The following is an 18,506-nucleotide window of genomic DNA, read 5'->3' as shown; positions in this document are numbered from 1 at the left end:
CAAAATGGATGGTGGTTGTGTGAAGCTATGCTCAAGCATGCATGCAGTGCTTCAATATTGTAGTATTATTAAGAGTTTTGATATTAAAGTGAAGCACTTGTTAAGACTTGGTCATTGAGCATTGAGGTTGCACATGCAACATTCCCATTTCTCGTAATTGAAAAAGGTTGTCCAATAGAGCTACACTGCAATGTGGACTGATAAGCATAAGTCTGTTTGGTCAAACGCAAAGCTTAGACAGGCTGCAAAATTTAATATGACTGTGCATTCGAATGCACAATGTAGCATGCAGAAAGTACTTAGCTGGAAAATCGTGATATGACTTTGCATTTTATCTGAGAGGAAATGCAACCTTTTTAAAAGATGGCAGGTAATGTAGCATTTAAAATGCAGTTTACATTTATATGTATTCTTATGTGATAGGACTGTGTTGCTCCGTTTATTGATTTTGCAGACATTTACTGTATGTTTATGTGTGCAGCTGGTGGAGAGGTATCAGTTTTAGAATTTACAAGAATTGTGACTATTAAAACTTCACTTCGGTTTTTTATCTTATTTTTTTTTTGTCACAACTGTAATTGATATACTTAAGAAAGTTTGTTATTGTTAATGGAACATGATTCACAAAAAGGTATATTGTCCCTTGCTAATGGCAATGATTGGTTTATTTGACTGAAAAAAAACAACTAATTTTGTTAGCCTGTGTTAACTGACTAGAAATTTTTGTTTTGGAGACTAGAACATCTATGCTTTCTTTTTTCTTGTTTCATTTGAACCTTTATATTATTTTTAGATCTAACACACACTGACAGCCCTAATGGCAGTGATTCAGATGAAGATGAGGATTTACCTCAAGTGCCATTTTCCATCTTAGAAGCCAGGTTTGCCAGATTTCATTTTATGAATATAAAGACATGGTGAAAACAAATATGCAAATATTATGACCTATACAGGAATGAAAAGGAGCAGAAATTTGCTCTGATGGGCTTGGATAAGGTGTCTTTAAAACATGCTATTGGGAAACTGGTTTGCGCCTGTTTTACATGTTAAGATTCTGGAAGCCTTAATTTACAATATTCAGTTGTCAGTTTGTTTTCTGGGACCAGTGCCACTAAATTATCATATGTGGCAATTTCAAGATAACCTGCTAACTTGCAGCACAAGTATTAAACACCTGAGGAGCTGTATAATGGCTACATCTTCTCTTAAACTTCAAATAACAGGTTTAAAAAATAAAGACCTTAACAGTTAAGTTGGTATTAAGTTTTTCTTAAGTGTGATTACTATTTAATAATTTAACAATCGGTTGCACATTTATTTTGATGTTGATAATTAATTCTAGCACAAGACCTGTGCCTGGTACACCTACCAAAGACTTAGAGGTATGTTTTCAAGTAGAAATGTTGAATTTTAGATTCTACCTTGACATTAAAATAGCATGTCTGATTGACTTCTACACAAAACAGTTTGTTTATGCTTTGCATGTTGGATTGAAATTGCTGTAAATTATGGACATTTGTATGATGAACATAAAGAAGATTGGTTCGGTCATGAAGATTGATTATTAATGGACAGATGTACTTATCTTGGCACACAGGTTGCTAATACTGTGTTGTGAATGGCAATATTTATTTGGAATATACAATTCAGCTTTGACAGTAACCTGATATGCTGGTAAAGCTGCATATGGGTGACATAAATGTGAAGTGTATACATGTAGTTCTAGAGCAAGTGTTTTTCACATACGGTAAAAACTTGAAAATTTAGTCGGGGTTTGAAAATGTTTTCATAAGACAATTCTCTGCCAATATAATTTTTTTCTCTGAAAATTTCATCAAACTTGAAAATGGGCCTCTTGAAAATTTTGAAAAGTTTGTCACCTAATATGGCCACGTCTTATTCAGGCATTTAAAGATACTCATTAATTTTAAAGTGACGAAATTTTCAATTTTTTACTGTACATTATATCAACTTAATTATAGCTTGAAGATGACCCTTCTCCAACAAGAGATATAGCGTTTCCTACTGTGGCTTCTCCAAACTACCTATTTTCCTTAGATGGACTCTTGGAGGAGAAGACAGAAAAGGTAATAAACATTTATCTTGGTATTTGTTTGTGACATAAAAGAAGATAACCAAATATGTTAGATTCAACTAATACATGATAAAGACCATATTTACTACGGTAATGTGCCATGAATTTCGATCAGTAGAAAATAATTAAATTTAGGAAAAGATCGTTTTGTCCGAAATTCATGAAATGGAGGTGCTCAGAACTTCCAAACGTACGAATTTCATGGAATTCTGTCAATTTTGACCGGAAGTTGTCTGTTCGTCGCTATGCCTTCTGTTATCTTCTCCCGACGATCTATTTAGAGTTACCATAATGTATGGTGTGTGAGTGTCGGTAATTGCGACCAAAGGGATACACGTACTTTCACCCAATCACTGTGTACGGCCAAAGGTGCTAGATAACGAGCAGTATTGTTGGCTAGGGACGCAAAACAGCATCGTTATTAGTAGTGTCATTTTTCTCTCGATTCTGGCAGCAAGAAACTAGTGTCGTCTTTCGAAAACGATCTTGGCGCTCAGAACGGGAGTGGACGGAGGGAGAGATGGCAGGCGATTAAAGTCTACCACGGCCAGATAAGCTTTACTGTGGAAGCTTAGTGTTACCGCTGCTCTTTTCCGTGCGCTGAAACCGAGACATCAGCCTTTATCTGCGATTACCGTTGAAATCGGGCGGAGTTTTACGCGGGAGTGCGTCCTCATCTTGCCGTGCACGGGTCGGTGTCTTCGACGCATACGTCGCCTTCACTGCAGAAGCCGGCCTTGGCATTACGGCCTCTCCGCCGTGCAGGGAGGCCACTAAGACCGCAGATCGGTATGTGCGGCGGTAACCTTCATCACGGCAGCCGAACTGTGTATTACGGTCTCTCTCCGCCATGCGCTGCGACCAAGATGACCGCTGATTGTTGTCTGCGATCAAATACACTATTTTGGGGTAGGGGGGGGGGGGGCTGAGTGCAGGGCTTGATGTCTACCATTTTCACCCAGTCAACCCGATCTTGACCAGCAGCTTTTCGATAACGCAACTGATTTCCTGGCACATAGTTGCGCCAATGTACACATCTAAAAAGAGTGTACATTTTGTCATTTAAACCACCTTCAAACAAATACGCGAGTGATAGGTAATCTACATTAAACCGAAAAGGCAGTTATCATCTGTTCGATAACAATTTGAGCGAGACAGAAAGGTCATTTTCATATTCGTTCAAGGAGCTGGAAGATTGTCAATGGGAGATCGTGAACGATCTGAGCGCGACAATAAGGCAATTTCCACACTAGTTCAAGGGACTTCGTTACTGTATTCGTCAGCAAGAGATCGTCAGAGATGCGAGCAAGCCTAGAAACTTGGACTTTTTGTCCATGCTAAAAGGCAATTTCCATATTGTTAGCGGGAAATGGTTTGCGTCACATGGGCGTAACCAGGCATACGCAAGGATACACTGTGCGTACAATTTTTTGGCCAACCATGATATTATTCTCTATAAATTTAGTGCAATTTTCAAGGAATATTATCGAAAATCCCCTTCGATTGTAAGTTAACGTCACCTGAATTTACAAATCCTCTGTATAATTTATATATGCACCGCTGTTCTGACACCCCTTCTCGTTTGCTTTCACAAATCTGAGGTAAACAATGCTAGTTACCATCAGAAGTCCGATCTTAATCGTCCACCAGCTGGAACTTCCTTTACCTGTTAATTAGATGGTAAAGTGCCCTTTAGCACACAGGTAGTCTTTGTCTTGCTGGCGATATTTATCTCAGGTAAAAATCTACCTGTGCGTTATTTTCAAAGAGCTGCCCCAGCAAACCTGGGGGCACTAGATAAATCTGATCATCGGGCTAAACAAGGAGCCAGAGAAACAAATGAAGATTGATTTTTCCTGCAAAGCTTCAAAGAATCTTGACACGGACTTGATCCAGCTTAACCCTCCAAACTAACATGGGCAATTTTTACAAAATGTACAAACAATTAAACTAAGACGTATTAGAACTTTATTCTTTAATATAATTGGTCGATTTTGGGAGCTATGCACCCGCATGTAAGCTGGGTGATGTCATATATAAGTTCAACCTAGAAAAGCCGACCATGAAGTGGATATCACGAAGTGGATAACAAGAAGGCGTTATAATAATACAATGATCCGAGCGTTCTGTTTTTCAGATTATTTTTTGAGAACTCAGGATAAGTACAACAAACCACATCAAACAGCAGTACCTCACCGTTATTCAGAATTTAGCTCGATACAAGCAGGCATAATCTATATAAGTGCCCAAAGTTTGTGTCAGTAAGCCCCTAGTTAAATAAATATACCGTTATGAGCAAGGCTTTTCCCAGTGAACCGTCCAGCCGTCATTTGGACGGCCGCTGACATTACCGGACAGCCTTTAATTTCAAAGACGGCAAGACGGCTTACGACTTTTTTTAAAAAAATGACGGCTTGTCGGGACAGCCGTGGACCTTGTAAGAAATTTTCTTAAAGTAATTTGACGTACCCAGCTTTTATGATGCATCACAGATGATTGATACTACTTTAAAGTGTACGCTGATATTCAGTCATGACAAAACTACTCCCTAAAGCCTACAAAACACAATAAAATGTTTCTATTAACTTTAAGATACATATTCCACGTCGTATGCAGTAGTGACAAGAGTGACCTTCATGCGGTACAAAACATTCTAAGCAAACTAACCGCCAATTTGTGAAAGGGGACACCTTCCGGACCTTCATACGCACGGCAACTGACAAAACTGATTGACAAAAAGGCAATTTTCAATCGTTCGCAATCCGAGAGAGACGAGGAGGCAATTTTCATATTTGTTAAAGAGACTTCATAAGCCAAAGGGCGAGACGAGAACGCAATTTCAGTATCGTCAGCGGGAGATCGTTCGCAATCCGAGCGAAATGAGAAAGCTCATATTCGTTCAGTGGCTTTCTTTTGAGGAAGATCGTCAGCCGGAGATCGTTCTCGATCTAAGCGAGATGAGAAGGCAATTTTCATATTCATTCAAGGGAGTTCGTTCACGAAAGAGCGTCAGTGGAAGATCGGTATCGATTGTTTTTAACTTTCCCTCCCCATTGAAATTTATAATTTTTAAAGATATTTTTCATCTCATTTGTACATTTCAAAGGACTTCATTAGCGGAAGATCTTCAGCGGGAGATCGTGAATGATCTGAGCGAGACAAGAAAGCAATAATGGAAATCTTTATTGCAGCTCTTAATATTGCTTCTTTTGTTCTGTTACTGAAGTCTCTACTGTTAACAATGCTATTGTGCGCCTCAGCAAAACTGCCGATCGCTATCTCACACTGAGTACTGCGGTAAAGAAACAACAGCCCGATAGTACAACTCTTAATAGATTCTCCTGTTATCTGAATGAATGGTGATGACGATGTTGTTTAGCGTCCTAAACTAACTGTACCAATTGTTATCTTGCACCTTGGGCCGCACATGTAGTACTCAGGTAAAAGTACGCAAGGGCAACACTGCCGACTGTTAGATCTTTATGAGCACGAAAATAGCCCGGTGGCCGATTTTAAGGTGTACCAAATTCACGAAATCAAGATCGCGCAAAATTGCTCACTGGCCGAAATTCATGGTCCTGAAAAAACACCAGACGGCCGATTTTAATATCGTTCGAAATTTAAGAGCCGTTCGAAATTCATGGCACATTACCGTAGTTTACTTGCAAGAGATTACTGATTACCCTATCTTACTTTTGAATAGCAGGGAAAATAATGCAAATAAATATGGCATGCACTCTAAAGACTTGATGTAACCTTGGTGAATTACATGGTTCACCTGCATATGCAGCTGTTCGTAGGTCATGTCTAAGTAAGCTGAAACTGGGGTTAAAGGCAGTGCTTGAAAACATGGTAGACTAGAAAAGGTTTGAGAACCAGCAAGAAGTGGGGTCTACCGGTATTTTTTACTAATAAGAGTGAAACATAATGCGTCATGAGTTTTGTGAAGGAAAGTTAAGTGACTGTAAGCTAGGTTAGGTGACATGCAAAATGTGGTAAATTGGCACTGTTCTTCAGTAATTTAACCGAACAGATTAAAAAGACGAAATAATATCCTTGGAAGACCTTTGTTATTTTTCCTTCATTTCTGCACCAAACTCCCATTCTCTCTACCCATTGTGAATTACCTGCATGCCAAGTGAGGTCACATTCACAGAAATAAGACTCCATCACTGTACCATTGATGGCAGTGTTAACAATAACATATGTGACCATCACTCTCACAGCTTAAACTGTACTCCACACATGAACTTGCAGCTGATGATCAGTAACTTAAGGTTAATTGTTGACAAAAAGTCTTTCTCCCACTGTTTCACACATCCTCTCGCCCTAAAATTTTATTTGCAACTTTATTTATTTAAAATTCATCCACTAAATGAAATTACCACTGCAGCAACATTCTTTAACTTAGATAATATTGAATATATTAGAAGTGTTAGCCTTTGTGCACTGACCCAGTTCTAACCTGGATTTAGACCAGTGAGACAGTCCTGGCTTCCACTAGAAAAATTTATGCAGGAAAGGTAAAAAAATATTAACACATGCAGCACAATACAACCTAAATGTTTAACCAAAGAGTCTGTCTCTATTAAACTATTTTATGGTAAATATTAATAACAACAAGGACTGCACATCCTCCAAGGGATTAGAAATTTGGCTAAAACATCAGGTTTCCAAGCCTTACGAAGCAAAGGTATGTACTTTTGTGATCGCGTCCTACAAAAGAGGAAATTCATACATAATGTATTATGTTGCACAAGATTATATGGGTATATAATTGAAGTTATATTGTGGGAAGTCTTGCCACCACAAAGAAGTATATCAAAATTGAGACATGGCTGGAATTTTTAAACTTATGTGACCTTGAATTTGACCATTGACCTACTTTTTGCCATGAACTGGACTTTGCCAATTTTATTGCCCTAAAATCTCTAAAACTGGCATAGGTTACTATTGAACTTGAATTGCAACTTGTATATTGGTAATCTTAATGTGACCTCAAAATTGATCTTTGACCTACTTTTCGCTATAATCTGAACTTAAATTCTCTAGCCATTTTAAAAAGGATTTAAAACATCTTTTTTTGGAAATTTTATCATTAATTGTAATCGGTTTAATAAGAGAATAAGGCTGTTTTTATCTAGAAGCTTAATCTTACACATCACCTGTCTGTCTTCAGAGCTAGCAGAAATACACTCATAGTTACTATTGAACTTGTATAAGAAATCACATATTGGACATTTTAGTGCAGGGGTTATACAGCCTAAAAAGTGCTTGAATTTAGCCCTGTGTCTTCAATTCAGTTTGTGACCACATGAGAAGTATTGGAATTAAAGCCTTCAAAAATCATTTTTGTCCTTGAAAAAAACTTGAATTTGATCACTAAGCAATTTGTCAAAAATAATTTCAAATATTATCATTTTAACCTGAATATAGACAATAATTAGTAGCATTTGACTGTATTCTTTTCATGTTTCAAAATTTTTATGAAATATTACTTGTCTTTTATTTTTTGTATATACAGATGTAATGACAATGCATTGCTCTTATTTGCATCAGAAAGTCATTGGAAAGCCCTCAAAAGATTAATATGATCATATTTGTGGAATTTCATGTCAGCTTGATATTTAACCATCTAAAAACTCATCACAATTTTGAAAATTGTGGTTCGGTGCAGTTTACAGTAGTTGTTAGTTGTGATCTACTTCCTGGTTTTCGGAAGGTTCTTTAAGGACTCCAAAATATCATTATAATTGCATCACTTATCGTAAAACACCAATAATAATTAGATATGGGCATATCAGATTGCATACAAAAATTGCACATGACAATGATTTACACACCTCCCCATGCTTTGTCCTTGCAGGGGCACTGTAATTAAATCTCGGCTCCATTTGACCAGACGCGTGGGAAGGCATGTGAGAGGCAGAAAGACCAATACAGGATTAAGCAGTCTTCCTTTCATATGGGATCCGCCATATTTGATCCTTGGACCAGTTGATACTGGTTCTTCTTTTCTGAATGGCCCCTTAAACTAATGTTGTGGTTTTGAACTGTTATAAAACTAAGATTTCCACTGCATATATATCCAAGATATCCTGACTAATTGTGCAGAAAGATCAGCAAACTAACAGATTTGGGGATCAACCCAGATCTGTTAGTTTGCTGATCTTACTCCACTTTTAACGTTTGCAGCAACGAGTTTGCATGAGTTTGCAAGAAAAAAATTCTTGCTGCTAATGTGCAGCCATATGGCAGCAAACTTGCTGCAAATTTGCAAGAAGGAATTGCAGTTTGCAGCTATATTGCTGCAAATTTGCAGCAGGCCTGACATTTTGCTGAGGGAGGGATTATGCAATAATCATTGTAGTGGGGTGGCCATATTTGATCCATAGTAGCACCGTTATCCTGCTGTTCTGAACGTGCTCTAAGAAGCTGTAATATATTTTTTCACTTGTGGCTTTGCCTGCTTATTTATATATGCCAGAATTCTTCTGGTGATTGAACTTATTGTACTGCATGAGTTTTTTTTTGCGCAATATATCAAGTATTATTAAATACACCAGAGTGCAAGAGCATGTTTCTAAGCCTGTATTTGAAATTAGTGATGATGGTATTGGAAGATGAATTCAGAGTATTTTTCTTGCTGGTTGAATGCAAATGGTTCACATCTTGGTTTTTGTTTTGATTGCAAATGAATTATGAATGCTCTCTGTCAAAGCATTATAGAAAGCTGGTACAAAAGTTTGTTGCTATTGGGAAGTATGTGAACAGATATTCCAGGTGCTCAATATGATCAGTTAGACATCCTTGCAAAGACCCTCATGGTAGTCAGAGATGATTAAGCCAATGGTTTTTGTATTTACATCAAACATGTCTTGCTTTATGATGGCATAATTCTGTTTTTACTTACAGGAAATGGAAAATCAAGAGTTGTCAAGAATGGAAAGGGAATTATTGGTAAGTTTATATATATATATATATATATATATATATATATATATATTTATTTATTTATTTGAGCATAACATTTGAATGAAAAATTTGCATATGTTAATGTTGAATAATTTATTACTTCAAGATTTTACATGAAAATGTGAGTGTAGCTTGTAAGCATCTCTCTCATTGTCCTGTTCATCTAGATAAGTATAATCTGATAAAATGTTTTGATAAATGATGTACATTTTGAGTTATTGTACACATCCACATATTCAAAGATTTTTTATTGATTAAAGACAGTTGAGAAATTTTCCTCAAGTCCTTGTTTTTTTTTTTGTTTTTGTTTTTTTTTCCACATAACCAGGAAGGTATACGTCAGGGTGGCATGAAGTCTGTAGTAGATCAAGAAAATGAATGTGAGCAGGAAGAAGGTGGGCTTTCTACATTAAGACTTATTGCAACTCTCTCTCTCTCTCTCTCTCTCTCAGTTTAAAAACACCTCAATCTCATTTGTATATAAGTGAATGTTGATATAGATTACACCATTGATATGTTGGCTCAGAGTATAAGACTTATATTTTGAAAGTATGGGTACATGATTTACCTCATCAATATATATATATTCAAAGATTTTTATATATATATATATATTTTAAGATTCTTTTTATTTTTTTGTGAAAAGAATTACTTCCCCAGCACAAGGAAATGTTAGAAAAAGTAAGTACAGAACTAATACTAACTACATGATTGAACTGATACATATTTTGGATATTGTTGATGCTGTTTTCAGTAAGACTTTAAAAGAAGAATAAATTAACTCAAATTTGGTGGGTCAGAGTGAAATTTTTGCCATACCTTGTCAGTTAAAGCTGCTCTACCTAAGTCATGTTTTGGTGCATATTGAGTTTCATGTTTTGAACATGGCAAATTTTAAACAAGTAATTCTAACCAATTGCGAATCTTGCTTTATTGGACAGAAAAACTGGAATTTTGTTATTGATCTGTGCTTTAATAATTGTCAATGATGTATATAATCACTTGATATTTTCATCATATATGGACATTTTCAAAGTTTAAGGGAGTGCTGCATTCATTTTAATGACAGTGATATTTAAAGTTATTTTGACTCCTGTAGCTCCTTAAGAAACTTTCTTCTGTATGTAGCGTATACCTGGTACTTGTGCTTATGTCTTATACTCTCCAATAAATTAGATCATATAGCCCTGAATTAATAAAACCAAAATTTTTTTTAAGTTGATGGCATGCCCCCCGCAGATAAAACCTACACATCCGGGAGAGACCATTTTTCACCACAAGCTATACGGTCAGCTGTATAGCTACCCAGAGACACTGACCCTCCCAAACTGTGGCTTTGTAGCAGGGAAAAGCTATGTGGATAAGAACCTTGTCAAGTTTTCCAGCAGCACCAGTGATCCAGGTTTGAAGTTTCAATCTCTTTCGCATTTATAAGACTAGCCTCTATACACATGCATTCTGAGCTACATACAGAGCTCTTTACACATGCATTCTTATACACATAAAAATCCACAATGTTGCACTTATGTATATTCATATGCACACATGCACAATGGCTCCCACATCACTCTAATATTAATTTCTGAGCATAGCCTTGCATTATCCAGACTGTGAAGTAGGTTTTTCACAACAGCATGGAGCAATTCACTCTAAATTGGTATGTTGAGGTGTGAACATATGCCATTGATACTGTAGCTTATTACTGCTTTCTGTGTGAAAAATGACAGCAACTCATTTAAATGATTATAGTTGGGCACCATTAAATAATCAAGATTACTTGGGCACCATAAAAACATCATTGTATAATAAAGAGGAAATATATATGACAGTGCCATCAGGGATAATTTAGATTATACATTAGGACTATATACCCTTGACTTAAAAATGCATAAACAATTGCAGGTCTTTTGCTGGAGATGTTGACCTGTGACGTCATTCAGCTGTGTTTCCGCTCAATATCATGTCCACAGGTCTTTCTGGAGTGGCTATTTCAGCTCAGTGAGTACACAGTTATTGTAGTGTAATGTTTTTTTGTTTTTTTTTAATAAGATTGTTGTAAAGCTGAAAAAAGGAGAGTGGTGGAAAGTAGAATTTAGTTTTAACGTTTGCTGAGAACATGAGCAAGATGGGGAATGTGTGTGTGTGTGTGTGTGTGTGTGTGTGTGTGTGTGTGTGTGTGTGTGTGTGTGTGTGTGTGTGTGTGTGTGTGTGTGTGTGTGTGTGTGTTTTGTTTTCAACTGAACCCATTTCATAAAGGTCACACTTAAAATTGCCCATCAGTAAAACATTGTCTTAATTGAAACCCAGTATTATATAAATAAAAAAGATACTCTGGCTTTCTCCTTCAGTGGCTGTCCACCCTAACAGACTTGTCAGCCAAGGTGCATATAACATCTTCCATGAAGTTCTCCACCACAAGACGTATGCTGAAGGCTGGGTGCCCTCTCTGAACCTGTTAACACGGGTGTTCATTAACTATGGTGCGTACTCTGATATGTTCTGTACTATGGGGGATTGGGGGAGGCTTTCATAAAAAATAATGGGACCAATGTTCATGGAGCATGTATGGGTTACATATTGAATATTAATTGGAATTATCTCTCTCTCTCTCTCTTTTTTTTTTTTTTTTTTTTTTTTCCGCTGGCCCGCTGCCTCTCAAACTTCTAAAACTGGTAGCCTAATATAAATTGCAGGCCTGATTAGACTTATCAGACCTACTTTATGTGGATCTAGGCAATATGTTTGGATAGGTTATACAAGTGATGCAGAAAAACTAAGTTAATGTTAATAAGCTATTTAAGTTAATTAGTACCACCAGCATGTACGCTGGCGGTACTCATGGTTTTAGTCCCGACCCGTCTCGTACACCTCCGCCGGCTCCGTTGGCTCCGCAGGGTGTCGTGGGATACAAGTCACCGTTACTGCTTCTCCTCCTAGACCACAAGGAACTGTGTCCCCATCTCTTGGATTTAGGTCACATATAATCTCAACTTGAACACCCTGGTATGTTTGTCTCAGTCGATGCTTTGGCCTGGGCGTGACGCTTGTTGAAACGCACCCTTGTCAAAATTTTTGAAAATTTAATGCTAAATACCAAACCGAAGGAATAACGAGAAAAATTACTACAGAAGTCTGACCGAAAGTCATATGTGGAGATTTCAAATATGCCCTAAGATTTGACTTTTGACCTTTATTTCAAGGTCAAACGAGCCAAAATTTAAAAAAAAAAGGGAATTTTCTGTAAAAAAATATTTGTTTGTACCAATTTTCAGAAACTACACAGACCTAAGCTCTCATATTATGGTGAGGGGTTACAACCAGGGACTCCTTTCATCTTTGAGAGTTTAGGGTCAACGATCAATCAATGAATTTTTTCATGGGATAAGCAGCCATTAAATACCGAAACTGAAAACTCTCTCTAATTCTGTAACCGTAAATGCCACAAACCCTTTTGAATTTTGCAACTTGTAGGACTTGTCAAGCGCAATAATGGAGGTGGTGTCCACTTTTTTGTTTTCAATATGCTTAAGGCGCTGTGCTATATAAAAAAGTACTATGCAATATTCAGTGGTGAAAATAAAATGTGAATAACTCCAAAATTAGCAGAGATACGCCCATAGTTGCTATAGAACTTGAATAGGAAGTCATATACTGGCAATCTAACTGTGACCTTGAAATTGACCTTTGACCTACTTTTCATTATGAACTGCACTTTGCAAGTTTTCTGATCTTTATATCTCCAAAACTGGCAAAGATACAACCATAATTACTATTGAACTTGAATAGGAAGTCATACTGGCAATCTAACTGTGACCCTGAAATTGACCTTTGACCTACTTTTCACCATGAACTGAACATTACAAATTTTCTTTCCTTTATATCTCGAAAACTAGCAAAGATACGCCCAAAGTTACTGATGAACTTGAATAGGAAGCCATATACTGGCAATCTAACTATGACCTTGAAATTGACCTTTGATCTACTTTTTATGATGAACTGCACCTTGCATGTTTTCTGGCCTTTATATCTCCAAAATTGGCAAAGAAATGCCCATGGTTACTATTGAACTTGAATAGGAAGTCATATACTGTGACCTTGAAATTGACCTTTGACCTACTTTTTCACCAAGAACTGAACTTTGCATATTTTCTTGCTCCTCATATCATCAAAACTAGCAGAGTTATGCCCAGTGTTGCCCCTGTGTTTTCTCTTTTGTCAGTATACTACGGATGCAACAGTGAAAACACATTTCAAGGAAAACCAATAGGTCTATTGTCTAGAAAATCACAGGAGTGATCAATGTTAGGAAAATACAGGTCAATTGGAAAATCTGCATGATTGGACCTTTTTTTTTTTTTTTTTGAGAACTCTTGTTGATTGCATTTTATAGAGCTTGTAAAGCACAAGACTGGTGGTGGTGTCCCCTTTTTTTTTTGGTTTTCCATACAAATCTGCTTACTCCAGCTGGTGGTACAATATCCAGAGGCGGTATCGCCTCTCTGATCCTCTAGTTTCTCAAGGTAATTGTGAGACAGATATGGCTCAATTTTGTTTTCACCAAACTTGGTTAGACGGACACAAACCAGCAAAAGATAAAATAGGCCTTTTTTATTTCAAGGTTTGTCATACCTGTCTTTTTAGGTGCCACATTAGATGATCTTTTCCCATCTCCAAGCTTGCAACCAGTACAGGAGGGAGACCTGAGGTACTGCACATGTCAATTGTATCTACACTGAATAAGTGTATTCAGAGATAAAAGTTTTATAATGTTAAAAAATTAGAGGCATGCCTTTAGTGGTTGTGTTTTCAGGATTTCAGGATCTCTAAAATTGTAATTCAAACTATGATTTATGAATTTATTGTTTGATTTTTACCACAGTAAATAGAAAAGTTGCAATGTTAAGGGATGATGCATTTTCAAGGTTAAAATCTTTATGAATATTATTTTAAAGATTTTTCCATTATCTGTGACATTGTCTCATTTCTAAAATGCTCAAAATTTATTCCAGAAACTTAACCTAATTCCTTTTATGAAATTTCATTCTAATATTAAATGTGTGTGTCCTATATTTTAAGGAGAGACTGTGACAAACCAAATGTGCATTTTACCACCAAGAAGCAAATAGATGAACACCGAGAGGCAGCTGATGATGCATCTACACACACCAACAAAATACGCTACTGTAGGCCAAACTTGCAAAAGGTGTTGCAGATACTTACATTTGCTGTTCAGAAAAGGTAACTGAAAAAAAAAATTTTTTGATAAGGATCTTTCTAATATCTGATGCCAATGGGTTTAAAATACATTAAGAATTTACCAGATATAGGTTTTTACCAATTGCAAGTAGGTAATGAATCCTGAATAGACTGGTACATATTTGTAGGTTATTTTTTGCAGTAAGTGATTATGACAACTGTTTCAGTATTGAGTAATGGGTCTTTTAGATACAGCCCTTAAATTGAATCTTGCTTCAGGTTTTTATTTCCTGTAGAATGTATTTTGTCTTGATGTGTATAGAACAGTTACATGTTTGTGACTTTGCTGCCCTTCCTTTTTATTACGTCTCTGAATCTTACATGTTCATAAATGGCTTCCTTGCGTATTGAGATAAGTGAATTTTTAAAGATGTGGACTTCAAATAACTGCATTCAGAAAAATGAAATTTTCATTCTTTTTTAATGTGATCCCAATAAAAAATCATTTAGGCCATCCAGTTATAGCAGCAGTGAACTTCTGTCAGTGGCAGCCCTCTTGGCCAGAGTGTCACTAGATGAACAGATCATTTAGTAAGTATACCCGCCTGCATGCTGGCTGCATCACCAAACTATCAAATTGCTCTCTATAGGCAGCAGTCCATGCAGGTACCATGGACAGGACACGCAGAATGTCATCAGGTTGTTGAATTGTGGCTAACTTCTCTTAAAATTCTAAGTCATCTGGCAATATAACCATTCCTAAATAAGAAGGAGAATTGATATCAGAGTAAAATAATATCTGTTGTTCTTGTACTTATTTGTTTGGCTCTTGTTGCAACTGCATCATCAGCTCTTCCATAAATATTTTATTCCGTAGTAAGTGATTATTATCACAAAAATACTACAAAGTGAGAGTTAAATTTATGCATGAATGGAATGATTTATACTTTTTTGTACAAAATTTTGACAAACTGGGCCTCTAAAACCTAGGGAGTGAGAGGGGGGGGGGAGGGGAGAGACAATTCTTGGTCTTTTGTAGATGGGAATGTTTTCTAAATATAGTTCATAATGGGGGTAAGGTCAAATTCACAGACTGAGAGGAGGGGGAAACCCGCTTTAATATACTGATGACTTCCCAAGATGGGCAGGTATATGCCCATCCACTGACAAGGGTATTATGATTCAATTTCTGTTTACATCTATATTTAACTTTTCTCATTTGATTCCTTTCAGTCGTCTGCTGGAGTATGACTTCCAGGTCGTGATGACATCATTGTTAGATGCTTTCCCAGCAGAAGACTGGCCTCAACAGGTACACCTGGAATGCCTTTGTTATATGTTTTATTACTGAACTGCCAAATCTACCGTGTCATATATGATGTTTCTTTTTCTGTTGCCATCATGAGTAGCAAAATTGATTAACAGGTGAGATTATGGAAATCATGACAGCGTCACTTGTGCATTTATGTCATAACTTGATGTGATGGCTTTTATTTTGTCAATTATTTTGATGATTATGGTGAGTCTAATTCTTTATTTAGGCAATAGAACTGTGCAGTGTTATGTGTGGGCTAAGTGAGCATCATCACAGCAAAGTACACTTGGTACAGAATATCTGGCCTGTCACCGAGAGAGGGCTGTATCTACAGCGCAGACTGGCCTACGCCATGTTGAAAAATACAGTCCAGGGCAGTGTGGAATTTTCTGATGTTACCGAGTTCAAAGTGAGTTAGAGCTAAACCTGCCAGACCACACAACTCATTAATTTCCAGACCTAGCAAAAAATGTTGTGTTCTCAAAGATCAATATTTACATAATGAATTCTCAATTTGTATATTTTCTTAAATAAAGACTTTAGTTGAACAGGTTTCAGAATCACATCCATAGTTCAAGCCATTCAGAGTGTGACTTGTCTGAAAAACAATAGCCAAAGTTTTTCATGATGAGTTTATTAAGACTTTTTGTGAACTAATTTTTTTTTTTTTTAGGTTCACAACTTGTTCCCTCTGGTGAGCAAGTTGAGTCCTAAAGTGAATCCAGACTTCTACCTCCTACATAGCCAGTTGCTCTTCTTGGATGCAGCAGTTGGGAATGAGCCTCTAAAAGCAGCAGAAAAGGTAAGCCAGTTTATGTCCAGTTTATGTCAGTTTGTATTTAAAACATATAATACCTACACATAACCACTGTTCTTCTATGGAAAAAAAGTATACACATCAAAAATCTTTTGATGTGTTTATAAGATACACAAGGGGTACTGTCATTACTAGATCCTATAAAGTAAAGTGGACTATTTTTTTCATTCTTTTGCATTAAAATAGACCATTTGTGCTTAGTAACCCTTATTCAAGGCATTACCTTACAGATAAAAAGAAAGATACTAGCATATTTTTAATGTGTTATTGAATACACCACTGCTGTTGGGATGGACTACAATTTCAGATAAAGATACAACATAATAGGATTAAGTATGATAATGTATTGTGAAAAATAGCACATGCTAGTTCACCCAGTGGTGTCCATGACAAGGGTGAATGTAACAACTTGGCACACTTATTTGGATATTGCAGCAGATGTGCTACTTACACATCTATCACAATGGGTCTTTTTACAACAAGTATTATAAGGTGAAGCTAAATTCACATTATCAAGAAGTATGTGCCAAGAATATACCCACTGCATTAAAAATCATAATGTGGAATTATGATGTTTGAATTTTTAGTCCTGTCTGATTTTTTAAAACTTATTATTTTGATTCTCTGTTAAATTTTTGTGGCAGGTCAAACTCGGGAATCTACATATCATTGACTTTAAGAAATAATAATAATATAAAATTCATCATAGGAACACTTCTTTACAACCCCCTCCTTTTTTCTCATTTTTCCTTTGTGTGGTCTTTTTTTAAAATTTTCAGTAGACAATCGTAGCTAAATGCATTAAAACTAATATCAGACTAAGTTGCATCTCTATCAGGGCTGCTTACCTTTAGTTTGGTCTAAAATGTAATTGATTAAGCTGACTCTGATTTCTACCCATAATAATTAAATGTATCTACCTTTGGTAAGTTGACTAATATATTCAGATTTTGTGTGAGCAGTTACACACCTTATGAAGTGGTTCGTAATTCTTGTCTACTGAATGACTCAGTGCACAGAATACTTCTTAAAGATAGAACAAAATGAAAGCCCAAAATGAAGATTTTTAGGAAGTATGAAAAGCTGTAACTTGATCAACTTTTATGATATGTAGTAAAAGAGCTGATTATTTTATTATATTTTATATCATTAGTTAATTTATTTAATTAATCCAGGAGGACCTTGGTCATATGATAGAGCTGGTGCGTGGACTGATGGGGGATATAAGGGACAGCACTAAGCAACCTGATAGAGCTGTGGTGAGTATGATTTACATTGATTTCAGTAACAGAGACTAATGGTAAAAGAGAAAAGTTTCATTGAATTTATATATTCATTTAAAGCCAGGGGAGACATCAGAAGGTAGATGGTAAAGTTGAAAGTTTTGTTTTCTTATTCACATGAGAGCTTGAAAATTGAGTAACAGCCAAAACTTGTTGTTTGTGACATTTTAGAAGGAGGAATAAAAAAAATCCTAGTACACGTGCACCTGTTCAAATTGAATCCAAGGACATTGGTTCTATTTTTTTCTGGATATGTCAACATAATTTAGCGTAACTGTTTGTTATGTGATTTTGGGTTGTGTGTAGATGTCAGCATATCAGATATACATTAATTCTGATGATTTGCCAAGACTTGTTTATTTAGATTTATGGAACTAGGTAGAACTAGGTTTACCTCAAATCTGTGTGTTGGCCTGAATTAGGTATTTTGTATTTGCACCGTTAAGTTCTTGTTGACATCATAGTGCACATGTACCTTTTAAGTGCACCTAAAGCTATTATAAGAATCGATTAGAATAATTTCATTAGTATTACTATCACCAATTGAAGCACTACAGATTTTTAATTAATTGACCCATTGCCCTTTTGATTATGTCGATATATGGATATGCACTTTATTTAACTGTATATCATAACATAGTATTTAATTGTTCTTTCAAACTTATTAAAATATGTTACATGAAAATATCGCCTTCACTAAGGATAGTAAAATCTGAAAGCTGTCACCACAGAATTTGTTCAACTTCATATTTGTTTAGTTTGTTTCAAAACTAAAATTGCTGAGTTTAAACTATTTGAAGGCTTTTTCTATATTATACCATTTGC

The 18,506-nt window shown here is 36.2% G+C and overlaps 1 protein-coding gene across 2 annotated transcripts in view; it reads left to right on the top strand.

The window, feature by feature from the left end:
* LOC106163217 (uncharacterized) overlaps positions 1 to 18,506 on the top strand; it is a 29,305-nt gene that overhangs the window by 6,660 nt on the left and 4,139 nt on the right. For both annotated transcript variants that reach the window (XM_086999429.1, XM_086999428.1), the window contains 16 exons: positions 794 to 881; positions 1,343 to 1,382; positions 1,983 to 2,087; positions 9,011 to 9,055; positions 9,399 to 9,465; positions 9,717 to 9,751; positions 10,289 to 10,472; positions 10,973 to 11,068; positions 11,419 to 11,550; positions 13,712 to 13,775; positions 14,147 to 14,308; positions 14,777 to 14,857; positions 15,500 to 15,578; positions 15,808 to 15,990; positions 16,255 to 16,383; positions 17,574 to 17,657. In XM_086999429.1, coding sequence (XP_086855555.1) covers positions 794 to 881; positions 1,343 to 1,382; positions 1,983 to 2,087; positions 9,011 to 9,055; positions 9,399 to 9,465; positions 9,717 to 9,751; positions 10,289 to 10,472; positions 10,973 to 11,068; positions 11,419 to 11,550; positions 13,712 to 13,775; positions 14,147 to 14,308; positions 14,777 to 14,857; positions 15,500 to 15,578; positions 15,808 to 15,990; positions 16,255 to 16,383; positions 17,574 to 17,657 — 1,574 coding nt within the window. The remainder of the gene's footprint in view (positions 1 to 793; positions 882 to 1,342; positions 1,383 to 1,982; positions 2,088 to 9,010; positions 9,056 to 9,398; positions 9,466 to 9,716; positions 9,752 to 10,288; positions 10,473 to 10,972; positions 11,069 to 11,418; positions 11,551 to 13,711; positions 13,776 to 14,146; positions 14,309 to 14,776; positions 14,858 to 15,499; positions 15,579 to 15,807; positions 15,991 to 16,254; positions 16,384 to 17,573; positions 17,658 to 18,506) is intronic.

This window comes from Lingula anatina, chromosome 1, assembly GCF_051362555.1.
Source record: "Lingula anatina isolate TDL-2025a chromosome 1, LinAna3.0, whole genome shotgun sequence".
Taxonomy (NCBI): Eukaryota; Metazoa; Brachiopoda; class Lingulata; order Lingulida; family Lingulidae; genus Lingula; species Lingula anatina.
The sequence above is the reverse complement of the archived record's forward strand: the minus strand, read 5'-3'. Positions and strand labels throughout refer to the sequence as shown.